Source organism: Geotrypetes seraphini, chromosome 7 (genome assembly GCF_902459505.1).
Source record: "Geotrypetes seraphini chromosome 7, aGeoSer1.1, whole genome shotgun sequence".
In the NCBI taxonomy this organism is placed as follows: domain Eukaryota; kingdom Metazoa; phylum Chordata; class Amphibia; order Gymnophiona; family Dermophiidae; genus Geotrypetes; species Geotrypetes seraphini.
The window spans coordinates 139,655,107-139,670,752 of NC_047090.1; the positions used below are offsets into that span (position 1 = coordinate 139,655,107).

Consider the following 15,646-nt stretch of genomic DNA (forward strand, 5'->3'; position numbering starts at 1 on the left):
CCAAATAAACTTCGAAATAGTTTGTCCAAGCCAAGTATATACAGAGGCACTGCAGATGGAGGGTAGCATAGAGAGTACATATATTTTAACTGATGAGACTCTGCCCCACCATGATAAGTAGGGGGGGGGGGGGGCATCTAGTTGTGACCTGTGTGACAAGCACTTTAGAAACATAGAAACATAGAAATTGACGGCAGAAAAGGGCCACAGCCCATCGAGTCTGCCCACACCAGTGACCCACCCCCTGATTCTTACTCTCCTAGAGATCCCACATGAATATCCCATTTCCTCTTGAAATCTAACACGCTGCTGGCCTTTGATTCTAGAGATGTCAAGTTCCATAATATGCGAAGAGTCTTTTTGAATTAGAATACCTACATATCTAATAGCCGTGGAGGACCATTTAAATTTAAATTGAGCAACATCAGAGAAAAAAACGAGATAGTTTAAAGGGAATATTTCAGATTTTTCCCAATTAACTGAGCATCCCGAGTGGGAAGAATATGTCTCGACCAAGTCAATGAGGGCCGATAAGGAGTGTTGAAGATTGCCTACAAACAAGAGGACATCATCTGCGTAAGCGGCCAATTTAATTTGTCTGGATTCTACAGGAATACCTTGGAGTTGGGAGCACTGTCATATGGAGGATATAAAGGGTTCGAGGGCTACATTGAATAATAAGGGTGAGAGGACATCCTTAACGGGTACCTCTAATTAGGGGAAAAGAATTTGATAGAGAATTGTTAATCAACATTTTAGACATCAGTTTACAGTATAATGTTTCAATCCATTTTATAAAATTCTCCCTGAAATTAAACCATCTCAGAACCCGTAGCAGGGCCATTCAACTCTACCGAAAGCTTTTTCTACGTCAATTGCCAATCCCACTACGGGTTCCACGGAGGTCTTGGCAAGAGTATTGTGATGAAATAGTCTTAAATTATCTCCTATGTATCTATTCTTAATAAAGCCCACTTGATCTTTGTGAATCAATAAGCTAATAACTTTGTTCAATCTTAGGGAAATAATTTTTGTAATCCAAATTGAGTAAGGAAATTGGCCTATAATTTTTAATGAGAGTGGGATCTTTGTCAGGTTTGGGAAAATGATTGTTGCTTTGGCAAAATTATATTGTTTACCTGGGTTCTGATGTAGGTAGTTATAGTATGTTAAGAAATGGGGAGCCAGCTGTGTATTGAAAGTTTTGAAAAACTCAGGGGTAAGTCCATACAGACCAGGAGCTTTATTATGTGTTAAGAATGGATATAGCAGATAATATTTCTGGAATCAAAATCGGAGATTCTAACTCTTGCTTAAGGTTGTCATGTAATTGAGGATTTGTGATATGACTTAGATAAGCATCAATATCAGAATTCAATGAATGAGATTCAGACTGGTAGAGCTTAGAACAGAACTGTTCAAATTGAGATGAGATCAGGGATTGATTTGTTACCATTTGACCAGCATCACTCTGAATAGAGGAGATATTGAACTTTTTCCGTTTAGCTCTAAGATAGTTTGCAAGGGATTTCCCCATGACATTGTCTCCCATGTAGTGACCAAATGCATGGATAAATAAATCTTGTCGAGCCTTAACAGAAAGAAGGGAATTATTCATATTTGAGTTTTAAGAGTTGATGATAAGTATCCGAATGTTGGGTAGGATTAATCATGTGTTGTGTCTCTAATTGTTTAATAGTTTGTTCTAGAGATTTTTCTTTTTGAAGGTATAATTTAGTTTTCCAGGCCGAAAGCTTAATCAGCTATCCCCTCAGTATAGCTTTATATGCCTCCCAGATAGCAGACAGAGCAACTTTATGATCTTTTGAATTTATCAGAAAGAATTCATCTGTAAAATCCTTAAGTTTAGCCACATTATCTGCATTCGCTATCAATCGATTATTCAATCTCCAGAAATATGATTTTGTAACATTAGGTTCCTGAGAAGTAGGGAAATAGAGGAGTGATCCGTGAGAGTGATAGGATGAATAACAACATTCATTAAGGATTGAGGTAGTTTAGAGGAAATTGGGAAAAAAATCAATTTGTGAGTATGTGGAGTGAGGTGGGGAAAAATGAGTGAAATCCTTCCCTTTCGGATTTAATAGCCTCCATGGGTCAATCAGGGAAAAATTATGTTGTATAAGATTGTGTACCTCTATATGGGATTTGGAAGGTTTACAGGAGGAGGATCTATCTAAAAGAAGGTCAAGAGTCTGATTGAAATCTCCTCCAGCAATTATAGAGTGATTGGCATATTCAAGTAGGACATTCTGTAGATTTCTGAAAAATTCCAGATGATCATGTATTGGGCCATATATATTTAAGAGTATAAATTCAGTGGAATTCAACACAGCATGTGCTAGACACCATCTGCCTTCTGAATCTGTTCTATGGGAGAGAGTAGAAATTGGTAAGTTGTTTTTAAAGAGAACAGATACTCCATTCTTTTTCTTAATAGTTTCTGGAGAGAAAATGTGATTGGAATAGCCAGATATAAATAATTTTTGAGCTGCAGTAAAGAGCAAGTGAGTCTCTTGCAAAAAGATAATATCTGGGCTTTTGACTTTGAGATAAGTAGCTATGTTAGTGCGTTTGATTGGGTGATTTAAACCATTTACATTATAAGAAATGATATGTAGCTCAGCCATGGGATAGAAGGTATATATATATATATAGGTTCATAGTCAAATGCGCGCAAGACATAAGCCCGCGGACAAACGTGCGCAGACTAGTGAGCGCAAGGCAAGTGAGCCTTGCAGACTTACTCTCTCGAAGTCCATCAGAATAATCAGTGGTGCCAACGTGTTTTTGGTTTCTACCAGTTTTCTTAGCACACATTCATAGTTCTCCTCCGTTTTACTATTCAACAACACATACACCATGGGAAGTGCACGATTGTCTACAAATGCATGGATGGTAAACACTTGTACAAACAAATGGGGGGCAACTTTAAATGTCCCATCCATGAACCAATGGCCATATTGCTCCAACACCTCAAGATTGGCTTGGGTTGTGAAAATGAAAATGCGTCTTTCATCATTTTTACAGCTGCTCAGGAACTTGGATCTCTCTTAGTGACCTGGGATTACCCATTGCTAGATGTCCTCTGCTTTTCTTTTTCGATTGATTGTTCTCTGCATGGATGAGTATGCAGGCAAAAAAGTAGATGCTTCTAACGTGGAACCTGCTGTTGTCTCCAGAATGATCTGTCGGGGCTTTTCAACTGTGGTCACAGCCCTTTCACATACTTCTCCCATCATTCTTTCAGCAGCTATTCTGGCATTGTTGGTGCATGCACATGCGCCATTATCTCGACAGAAGATCTATCCATGTGCCTTTTTCTTCTGCCTACAGTCACGATGCACACACCTCCAGGATGTGGAACCGTCTGCCATAACTCGATCACGACGATAACGATGTCATTCATGAACCCAGTGCTCTAGCCCACGTTGTGAAGTTATTACTTCCATCACTATGGCAGTTCACTCATGAAACCATACAATTTATTATTATTATATTATTGTTTATTGCAATTCCCTCCCCTCTTCCCCCTTTTCTTTTCCCTCCTAGAAAAAATACAAAAAAAGAAAAAAAAAAAACTCCTCCCTTCCCCTTCCACATTTCCTCCTCTCTTCCCCCTTGCCCCTCCTAGATCTGCACTTTTCTACAGCTCAATTCAGTAGTGCGCATCTTACAAGCACCCCAAGGGAAATGAAATTATGCACTAACGTCGAAAATTTGATCTGCGACCTATCGTTGCTACACATCTTATATAGCTTTCAACGTTAAAAAAGTTCCATTATTACATATAAATAAGCGTGTGTTCAGGGTTTCATTAGCGCTTTTCTACAGCAGCCTACCGAAACTTTGAGCGAAATTTGAGCTACACTATACCCTCACTTATCTAGCGATTCTTTTGCGCACATCTTATATAAAAAGTTAGCAAATGAAAATATATACATACCTTGCAAATGAAGAAATTTGGAAGTTGTGTCGCTCTCACCAAAGGCGATGCTCTCACCAATGGCGAGTGAAATCCGCGCAAGAGAAATACGTTATAGAGCAAGTTCTAGATCAGACCTATAACAGACACAATCAGGCAGCGAAAGGAAGGTGGACTGTTCTGAACAAGTATAAAAGGAGCAAACGTAACCAATCACAAAGATGCTAGCGAAGGGAGGGAGGGCTGTTCCAAGCATGTAAAAAAGGAGCGTACATAACGAATTAAAGAGGCTAGCGAAATGAAGGCGGGCTGTTCTGAGCACGTTCTTGGCGCAGTTATCTTGCTCACTTGTCTTTGCGCTCACTTGTCTGTGCTCATGTGTCTTGGCGCAGTTATTTTGCGCTCACTTGTCTTCGCGCTCACTTGTCTGTGCTCATGTGTCTTGGCGCAGTTATCTTGCGCTCACTTGTCTGCGCGCATTTGACCTGCCATCATATATAGATACCAAGATAGGAAAGCCTCAGTCTCATCAAAAGCATAGAATAGGAAAGATAAGAAAACTACTGAGAAGAGAAACAAAAGAATAGAGGAAAAGTAACCTGTAGAGAGAAAAACAAAGATTAGTAGTGCCCAGCCAGCTCTCACCTAGGAGAAGCATGTTGAGCACACAAAGCATACAATTTGTGGGTGTAGCCGTACAATAGAGAAAACACAGAACATCCACTACCATACAGAACAAACATAAGAGTCAGCGCCCTGCCTTGCTGAAAAACCTAGAGCAATGGAAATGGCATCTAACAGGCTATTGCAACATTATACACAGCAACCAATAAACAAAGTCATTGCATTTTAACTGAGTCCAGAAAATTTCTGAGTTCCACTAGATCTACATACGTGGAGGTGCGATTATTATAAGTTACTTACATCCCAGCAGGATAGATGAGACCAAATTTTGCTCCAATGTATTTCAGCTCTTGTCTCAGCGAAAGGAACTCTTTGCACTTGGCAGCAGTCGACTTCGTTAGATCCGGGACGATGTATAATATTTTCCCTTGATAAAGCAGGTGAGGATGTGATTTCACGGCTTCCACGATCCTTATAACATGTTGAAATCACAGAAGTTTTGCTACTATCGGCCTCGGAGATTTCTGGGAGGGAGAAGGATGAGAGGGAACATGATGCGCATGTTCAAACTCAATAGATTCCTTGATTTGCAGGCCCAGAGTGCCAGGTAAGAATTCAGTTAGAAAATCAATAATGCTAGAGCCCTCCGCTTGTTCTGGTAAGCCGATACTTCTTATATTATTACGACGACTCCGATTTGAGAGATCCTCGATTTCCCTTTGCAAGTTGAAGATCGATTTTTCATGTTTATCTAGTATGGAAAGTTTCTCTTTAGTCGATGCAGCTTGCTCTTCCAGCGCATCTATACGGTGTCTAGCATCGAAGAACTGGGCATTTATAGCTTCAATTTCAATCCGCACTAGTTTAATTTCTTCAACTTGAGCAGACATAATTTCTTTAAAAGATCTCACCTCCGATATGAGCAGATCGAGCTGAGAATTTGTATTAGACAGCACCATCTTTTAAGGCGTGCTGGGGTCTGGTTTAGGCCTTTTCCCACTAGGTTGAGGTGTGGAAGGTTGCTCGCCCTTGGTATTTTTTGGCGGGGACATCAGTAAAGAGTATTGCAGCCTGTTTAGAGTAATTCTACAAGATTTAACAGCAGAAGGTATGCAATTTTCTGTAATAGTATTGTAGTTCTGGAGGAGCTTCTACTCCATGCGTCTGCTCAGAGTTCTTGCCAGGCTCCGCCCCCCACATTAGCATTTTTTAAGCTTACCATCTAATAACTTCATCGGATGTTCTTTGGTTCTTCTATTATGAGAAAAAGTTTTCCATTTTATAACTGCACATACTTCTATGGTTAACCACAGTTTAAGGTTTACAGCCTTAAGAAATGAGACAGAACACACATTTTTAAATAACTTGGAAACCATTGACAAATATCATGTTCAATCTGCTAAGCAAAGGCATCTCTACCATTTTCATAGAAAAAACACCAAAAGAATAAACATTATATTTCTTATAACATAGTTAACACAAAATCAAGATCCATTTTGTTATATTTACATATTTTCTATAATTTGTGTTCTTGTCATGTTTATTCTGGAAAACAACAATAAAAATTTAAGTAGAAAAAAAAAATAATGGTGCAAACATCTGAGCTTTTTCTTTTCTCTAAAAAATATTATATATGCCTCTAACACAATACTCACATTATAAAATTCACCAGTAAAATCCCCACTGCCTCCTCAGATCTAAATATTCTAACATTTTATCATTAGTAATAACTACAAGACAGACCCTGATCCTAAACATTAAAAAGATAATAACCTCACTCCTCCATTCTCACCAATTTACCTTCCTTTATCATCAAAACAGACATCTGTGTGACCTTCTGTGTGTCCGTATCTCATGGAATGCTTTGTTGAGGGCATCTTCTCCCTAAAGATTATGAAAATAAGATTTTTAATTTCTTCATGAACTTCAACACAAAGGATGCACAGTTTTAAAGGTATAAAATATATTTCATGTTCGACTGATTCAATGGGAGGTGTCTAGAGTTGTGGTGATAAACTTCTTAGTGCTCCCAGTTTTATTCTATCATCGTTTTCTTATGGATTCTATGGCTCAGGATAGAATCAGGTGGAACTCCAAAAAAACAAAATGGACCTTGAAACACACTGGAGAATATGGACTGGAGAACCCTCTGCCTTTAGCCCTGTGAGAATCTCTGCATCACAGAACTGGAATATTGTCAAGAGCGCCTGGAGCCGTGAAAATTAGAGCGCCCTGAGCCTCTAGAGGTTCTGAGTCTACTATCAGGCAGGGTCTTAGGGCGACATTTCACCATGTTATTCATGAGATCACCCAGGTCCTTACCAAATAAAAGCTGCCTCTTAAAAGGGAGTCTGGCCAAAGTAGCTTTAGAGGTGGAATCGTCTGCCCATTGTCTGATCCAGAGCATTCTATGAGCAGAAATGGAATAAGCTGATGCTTTACCCAGGACCTGTAAAAATGTCACACAGAGCGTCCGCTACATAATCCACACCAGATAAAAGTCACTTCCCAACCACCCTCTTCAGCTGTCCACTCTGCCAATTTCCCTTCAAACAACTCCTGCCACCTTTTCCTTCTTTTCTGAAGTCTCGGAAGAGGAAACTGCCTGTCTTCTCTCATCCTCCAAATCTACCACCCATTCCTCTGATCCAATTCCCACCCACCTACTCAGAGCTATCACTCCCACTGTCATCCCTCCAATCCGTCACATTCTCAACCTATCACTCTCCACTGCAACAGTTCCTGATGTCTTCAAACATGCCGTAGTTACATCTCTCCTCAAAAAATCCTCACTAGACCCACACATTTCCCTCCAACTATCGCCCCATCTCCCTCTTCCCATTCCTATCCAAACTTACTCATATATGCTGTTCACCGCCGCTGCCTCAACTTCGTTTGTTCTCATGATATTCTTGACCTACTTCAATCGGGCTATCACCCTCTCCATTCTATGGAAACTGCCTTTGCTAAAGTCTCTAATGACCTGTTCCTGGCCAAATCCATAGGCCTCTACTTTATCCTCATCCTTCTCGATCTGTCTGTTGCCTTTGATACTGTTGATCATCATCTGCTCCTCAACCAGGGCTGTGGAGTTGGTAAATAAATGTTCCGACTCCTCAGTTTTTTGTACTTCAGACTCCGACTCCAGGTACCCGAAATTTCTTCCGACTCCTCGACTCCGACTCCACAGCACTGGTTAATTTTCAGATCGTTAAAATGGAATGTCAAGTTGAGAGAAATGAGCATTATCGACACCACCTTCTTTTTGCTTTTAATCAAGGTTCTAAGGCCGCAGAAGCTGCTCGCAACATTTGTGCTGTGTATATAGTGGGTGCTATAGCTGAAAGAATCGCTTGTGATTGGTATGCCAAGTTCAAAAATGGAGTCGGTAGATAAATGTTCCGACTCCGACTCCTCAGTTTTTTGTACTTCTGACTCTGACTCCAGATACCCAAAATTTCCTCCGACTCTACAGCCATGTCCTCAACATGCTTTCCTTGCTAGGATTCCAGGGTTCTGCTCTCTCCTGGTTCTCTTCATATCTCTCCCATCACACTTTCAATGTATATTATGGTGGATCCTCCTCCACTGTCATTCCACTGTCTATCGGTTTACCTCTTCTCCATATAAATCCAAGCTCTCAGTGCACTGATCTCCTCCCAAGGTTTTCAACATCACCTCTACGATGATGACTCACAGATCTACAGTACCTCTCCACACCCAATATCTCTACGGGAATTCAGCCCCGTATCTCAGCCTGCATGTCCAACATTGCCGCTTGGATGTCTCACCGCCATCTAAAACTGAATATGGATAAAACTTAACTCCTTATCTATCTGCCTAAACTCACCTCCCCTCTCCTGCAATTCTCTATTTTTGTGGATAACACTCTCCTCCTCGTCTCATCAGCTCGCAACCTCTAGGTCATCTTTGACTTCTCTCTCTCCTTTCCTGCTCAAATCCAACAAACCATTAAAACCTGTCACTACCTCCTCTATAATATTACCAAAATCTGACCTCTCCTCTCCGAGATCCATACCAAACCCCCAGCCACGCTTTCATCACCTCTCGCTTAGACTACTGCAAAGTATATCTCTCAGATCTTCCGCTCATCCATTTTTCACCCCTTCAATCCATTCAAAATGCTGCTGCATGACTCATATTCCATGAGAACCACCAAGTTCACATTACCCCCTCCTTAAGTCACTCCATTGGCTCCCCATCCATTTCCGAATACAGTTCAAACTCCTCTTACTGACTTATAAGTGCATTTACCCTGCAGCCCCTGAATATATCTCCCCCTTAGCTCTCCCCCCCGAACTTCATTCATTGGATAAGTGCCTCTTATCTGTATCCTTTACCTCTACCACCAACCCCAGACTCCGTCCCTTCTTTCTTGCCACGCCGTATGCCTGGAACAGGCTGCCAGAGTCAATACATCATGCTCCATCTTAAGCAGTTTCAAATCCAAGCTAAAAGTCTACTTCTTTGAAGTTCCTTTCAATTCAACTCCCACTCATTGTCAGATACCTGTACCCATTGTATCATTCCTTCTTCCAGAAACTCCCCAATCCTGAGATGTCCTGTCTGTCCAAATTAGATTGTATTTATTTATTTAATTAATTTGATTTCTATCCCATCCTCCCAGTAGCCTACAAGCAAACATTCACAGTGGAATACATTTGGACAGTTCAAAGACTATACAGTAGTTTAAGTAGAAGGACTATACAGCAATTTAAGTACAGGTTAAGAATGGAGAAGAGAGGGTAGAAGGAAGGGGGAATTTAAGGGGGGCGAAGGGGTAGATTGCAGTTGTAATTTTAGTTGAAGAGGAGGGTCTTTACCGCTTTCAGGAAGGTCATCAATGAGTTCTATAATCTGATTTGCGGGTGGAGTTGGTTTCAGAGTTGGTGGATGAAGTGGCTGTAGGAGCATTTACAGGCAGTTTCTGACAGGAGAGACCTTTCTGGGGGAATGCATAGGCATTTCTCCATTTCCGAGCGGAGGAGGTGGGTGGGGGTGTACAAGGTTAGCTTGGATTCTATGTAGGCTGGGGTGGTGGCGTAGATTCTTTTATGCGCTATTACCAGGGCCTTGAATGTGGGTTAATCGGAAGCTTTATTGTTTGTGAACCGCTGTGATCTTTGAAGAGGTATAGCAGTATACAAATAAAAATTGTATTGTATTCTGAGCAGGGACTGTCTATTGAATATTAAAATGTACAGGCTGCGGACACTTTTCAGCACTATAGAAATGATCTAATCCAGGGGTGTCCAACTTTTTGGCTTCCCTGGACCGCATTGACTGAAAAAAATGTTTCTGGGGCCACACAAATGTGCAAACGCTGCAGTAAAACAGAGGAGGGAGCCGGCAAGACGGTAAACACCCAGGGGCAGCAGAGGAAAACACTGCATTGCCCTCGACCGGGGCCGCACAAAATACTTTGCAGGGCCGCATAAGTTGGACACCCCTGATCTAATCTAATCTAATGCTTAGTTTTGTATACCGAGACTTCAATCCAGGAAAGCTCGACTCGGTTTACAATGATTAGTTAGGCCAATAAGGACATATAGAGAATTATCAAGAAAGATTAGTTTCCAAAATGTTTAGTAAACAGAATGGTTTTCAGAGACTTACGAAAAAAAGGGAAGGGAACCAGAACTTCTTAAGCAAAGTGGAAGGTCATTCCAAAGTCGAGTAAGCTTAAAAGGCAGAGATTGACTACGAGTCTTGATTTTTTTAATATCTTTACTACATGGACAGGACAGCTTGAATTGTTGATCACCCCTTGCAAAAGATAATCTATAAGAGTTCCAAGATAAAGGAACTAAGGGAGTAAAAATACCACAGAGGATTTTAAAAGTGAGACAGGCACATTTAAACTGTATTCTAAAATATACAAGGAGCCAGTGGAGATTATAAAGCAGTGGGGGGTCACATGATCAAACTTGCATTTCCCGAAAATTAATCTAGCAGCTGTATTCTGGACCAATTGTAGTCTAGAAAGACAGTTTTTTGTAATGGTGAGGTAAAGGGCATTACAATAGTCAAGGTGAGATAAAATAATCAACTGAACCAAGAAGGAAAAATGGTGTTGATGAAAAAGGTGTCTGACCTTCCTAAGCATGCGTAAGTTGAAAAAGCATTTCTTAATCACAAGAGTTAATTTGATCCTTGAAAGAGGAGGGATCATTTCCCTCGCTCTCCAACTTGCGCAGTCTGGACAGATAGGTACTAGTTACAAAGAACGCCACCAAGGCAGCTTTGACTCCCAAAGCTACTGCCTCAAAAAGTCTCCTGAGAACCACATCTACCCTGTGGTCCTGCATATCCTTGAGCACTAAGGACATGGGAAGGAGGCACTGAGGGCACTAAAGACACAGGACGGATGCACTGGGGGCTCTAAGGACACGGGAAGGAGGCACTGGGGGCACTAAGGACACGAGGAGGGAGGAAGGGAATAGAAAGGGACAATTGTTGGGCCTGAGTGCAGAAAGAAAGGATACACAGTCAATTAATAGATGTCCCCTTTTGATGAAAAAAATAAATGGTCACGTTACCTCTGACTTACTTTCTCTGCAGCAGAGTGGGCAGCCGCGCTGAGGTGCAGGAAGGTCCCGCAACGACTCGTCTGCTGGCTCTGCTCCGGAAGAAGTAAGTTACGTTGGAGGGGGTGGACCCGGCAGACGCAGTCATTGCGGGACATTGCCGCAACTCCCTGCGTCTGCTGGGTCCACCCCCTCCGACGTAACTTACTTCTTCTGGAGCAGAGCCAGCAGATGAGTCATCACGGGACCTTCCAGCATGCGGCTGCCGAGTCCACTCCAGAGCAAGTACGTCTGAGTGGGGTGGACTGGCAGCCGGCAGCTACAGTCATCGCGGGACCTTGCTGCATGAAGGGAGAGAAGGGAGCAGGAATGCTGGAAAGGATGAGTGGTGGAGGGAAAGAAAGGGGGAAGGGTGGTGCTGATGGAATTGATGTACAGAGAAAGTGGAGAGACATAAGGGGGAAGGACATTGGAGGGAAAGAAAGTGGGCAGATGCTGATTGAAGAGAGGTGGATGGAGAGAGAAAGGGCAGACATTGGATGGTAGTGGGGAGCCTATGCTGAATGGAAGTGCAGATGGGAGAGATAGGGAAGCAAATGCATGAAGGAAATGGGAGGAGAGAAAGAGGGTAGCAGATGCTGGATGGAAGTGGACAGAGAGAGAGGAGAAGGTACTAGATGAAAGGGTTGGAGAAAGAGGGTTCATGATGGAAGGAGGGGATAAATAAAAGGAGGGCACATGATGGGGAGAAAAGAATTGAGTTAGGGAAACACTGGAGGGGTGAGGGAAAGAGGTGGCAAGCTTTAGGTAGACAGTAAAAAAGGACATTGATGAGAGGGTAGTAAGAACATAATCTAGATAGATGCAGAAAATAAATTGAAAAGGAAAATGAGGGAAAAAGGGAAAGGGATTGCAGAGGAGAGGTGTGGGAGAGGGAAGGAGAGGAGAGAAATACCAGACCAATGGGGGTTAAAGGAAAGATGGAAGGGGGAGGCATACAGTTTCTGGAAGGGGCATAGAAGGAGAGAAGATGCCATATAGGGGAAGTGAGACGGCAGACAGTGGATGGAAGGAAGAGAGTTACAAGAAGATGAGGAAAGCAGAAACCACAGAAAACAAAGGTAGAAAAAATTTTCTATTTATTTATTGCTTTAGGAGACATGCGTCACTGTTTCTGTGGAGCATTGTATGAAGAGTCCAGCTTCTTGCTAGTTCAATTTAACCTTTGTCTATGTATTTCTATTTTATCCCCCCTTTTACAAAACTGTGGAGCGTTTTTTAGCACCAGCCGTGGTGGTAGCAGCTCTGATGCTCAGAATTCTATGAGCATCAGAGCTGTTACCTCCGTAGCTAAAATCCACACTACAGTTTTATAAAAGACAGAGGGGTTAGTTTGTGATTACATATTCCATACTAGGCGAAGGTGTTTTCTGTGTTCTGTGTGTTCGAAAGACATGGTTTTTTGTTACGATTGACTGCAGGATTGATCTGTACTAGTCTGGCTTGTTTAGTTTTACAGTGGGTGTATTGATGTTGTACTGCTCATGGCAGTATGTAAGTGTCAGCATAGCTATCGCTAGCATTCAGCATTTTCAGTTGGCATTACTAATGTCAGCGAAGGCCTATGGGAAATTATATCAATCCAATTCTGGCTTGTGAATGCAGATAGACCCTGAGGGCAGGGAGACTGTTTTAAGTAGCCCTGATTGAATCATGATTAGCTAAAATGTGTTAATGTCTGATTAAGAGGGTGCTTAGGACAATGGGTCCAGGTGCACAGATAACTAAAGTTAATTAGAAACTATTGTCAGAGGCATACTGGAAATTACATTTGACCATAGCCTATTCTTCGGCTGACTAGCACAAGTTTACTAAGGAGGGGGAGATTTAACTTCTATTGAAGCTCAATAGTTTTCTATATTCAGAATAGGATTCCAAGCTATAAAAGCCCCCTCGCAGCATCACCCCCCTCTTGGCTCTTGGCACTCTGGTCCTCTCTTGTTTCTCTTGAGCTCTCTCTCTCTGTCTATCCTTCTCTTTATCTATGGAACACAAAGCTTGGACCATCACCCCATCCCCCTTTTCTCTCTCTCTGCCTTTCCCTGGAACTTCAGGCTTCTATGTCTCTCTTTTCCTCTGAACTCTGTAAGGCAGGGAAACTGCGTTGCTCTCTCATTAATTGTAATGCTTAATTGTAATGCTTATAAATATTACTTTTCTGTAAGCCTATTTCTATAATATATTCTTTATGCAATCACCTCTGGCTGTGTTTCATATTTGATTCTACTCCTGGTGAATCATCTGTGAGGGAACTGAACCTGGCGTAAGGGCGCCGCTCAAGTGACCCCACCAACCATACATTGTGGGGGCCACTAACAAACCTTACAGTAAGATGCTGCCTTTTCCTAGGTACTCACTCATGTGTGACGTGTGGATTGTTACTAAAAATCATGTTTTCATACAGTTGGGGGGGTGTCAAAAAATGATGGGCCCCGGGTGTCACATATGCTAGGTACGCTACCGACCGTGAATAACTTTTTCATATGTTATTCGCTGTTTTCTATTAAAAACCATCGTGAATATAGTGAAACCACGAATAACATGGTGGGAGACCTAGTCTGTTCCTGAAGGAGAGACAAAACATGGTGAAGAAAGTGCTGGGAATCAGCGATTTCTCTATGCAAGCTAATGTAATTTGGGTGGATGAGCCAGCAAGCTAAAAACCTTGAATAATCAAAACAGAAGAATGCTGAGGATGAAGTTAATATATATAAGTAGGTCATTTCATTTTGATCACACAAACATTTATTGGGAATTAACAAAAGCCCTCCATTTGCAGAAATTGTAGCTTTGACTTTCGCCCATCCTGTTCATATGTAAAAGAATAAGGGAACAGGTTTTTATCAAAAATTTAGCAACCCTATAATACACATTCAAGTTACACTGCTTTACTACACAAATTTTTATTGCACTCTCTAATAAACATATCTTTTAAATATAAAGCGATTTAAATCCAAACTAGCAGAAGTTACTCTACTTTTTAACGGGAAAGAAATGAGCACTCGGGACCTGGCTCCGACCAACTTTTCTACGACTCTTCGCTGCACTATCCCAGAAAGCTAAAGATAAATAACTATTGCAGCGGAAAGATACCTGCAGCCTGGTGCTGATCTTGTGAGAGTGAATCCGTCAATTCAGCCCGAGAATGTAGCAGCGTTGCCAAGCAATCAGATTTTTCTTGAATTTTCCCGCTAACGAAGCACAAATCCCCGCCTCTTTCTTCCTAGCTTCCGCCTTCGGCTCATAAGACCGCTCTGAAAAAGAACGTGAAAAGGAATGTATTTCCTCTGCGCATGCGCACCAAAACAAACGTTCTACGCACTACGTCAAGTGAAAGTGCCACAACCAGTTGGGCGGATTTCTCGCCAAATTAGGATACTTTTGAAGATTGACTGCAGCAGCAGTTGCGGGTTGAGAATTTTGGTCTTTAGTGTGTAAACGTTTTTTGGGCGTTATTCACTATGGTTTTAGGCCGTATCTCTGGGGTTTGTAAGCCTCAGGCTGGTGCACCAATACCTTCTCCTCAGTGTTTTTCAAGCCTCAGTCTGGTGCTCTTTCATTGTGTTCCAAGCCTCAGTTTGGCATTTGCCACCTATTTCTTTTTGTGTGTTTTGATGCTGGCAAAGGCTGGTGCTCCAATGGCTTCTCTTCAGTGTTTTCCAAGCTTCAGTCTGGTGCTCAATAGGCGCTTTCATTGAGTACCAAGCCTCACTCTGGCATTACCACCTATTTCATGATGTCTTTTACATTTGACAAGAATAAGATGGTTTGCTATTGATCTCTAGATAGAAACTACATATTAGCATAATTCATAACACAAAAATAGAAATAAGGAAGAGGTAGGTAACTACAGAAGAGTAAGGGCTAGATTCACAAAGCAAACCGATCGTGTACCGATAGGTTTGCGACCCCTTTACTATCAAATTTCCATCAGACCTGATTCACTTACCTCTCCTGCAATCCACTTCAAATCCATGCATGCAAATGAGGTGGAATGCATGCAAATTGGACAGCGACCGGATTCACTACACCAAATTTCTGATACGACTGGGCTGGGCGATCACCTGAAGAAGCGACTGCTGGGGACCAGTTAAAAACATCTTTCCGACTGGAAGCCCTGCAATCTCTCCTGCCTGCTCGCCCCGAATGCTGCCCTGCTTCTTATCTCCTGCTGCTCTTCTTTCCAATGCTCTTCTCCTGCCTTCCCAAACTGCTGCCTGCCCCGAACTGCCATGATTTCCTGCCTGCCTGGACTCTCCCACCCTTCCCCGCAGTGCAAGCCCGTGGTTTTAACCCGCGGGCTCTAAGCGGGTTAAAACTAAGAGCTCCATTTATCTTTTTATTATTAATGAGGCAGCTGGCAAGAACGGGACCAGCTTTCTGGGAGCCACGCGGGTTGGGGTCAGTGGCGGTGTGGCATTTAGTTCATTCTCCCTGAAGTTCTGCCGCAAGTACAAAAAAATTATAA

General features: G+C 42.1%; 1 protein-coding gene across 2 annotated transcripts in view; it reads right to left on the minus strand.

Annotated features, from left to right (window-relative positions):
* The window catches only part of WDHD1 (WD repeat and HMG-box DNA binding protein 1), a 140,645-nt gene that overhangs the window by 121,792 nt on the left and 3,207 nt on the right, over window positions 1-15,646 (minus strand). For both annotated transcript variants that reach the window (XR_004540079.1, XM_033951349.1), the window contains exons 2-3: window positions 14,272-14,432; window positions 6,371-6,454 (exon numbers count right to left, since the gene is read on the minus strand). Coding sequence is in view for 1 of the 2 variants with exons in the window: in XM_033951349.1 (XP_033807240.1) it covers window positions 6,371-6,447 (77 nt within the window). In the remaining variant the exon portion in view is untranslated. The remainder of the gene's footprint in view (window positions 1-6,370; window positions 6,455-14,271; window positions 14,433-15,646) is intronic.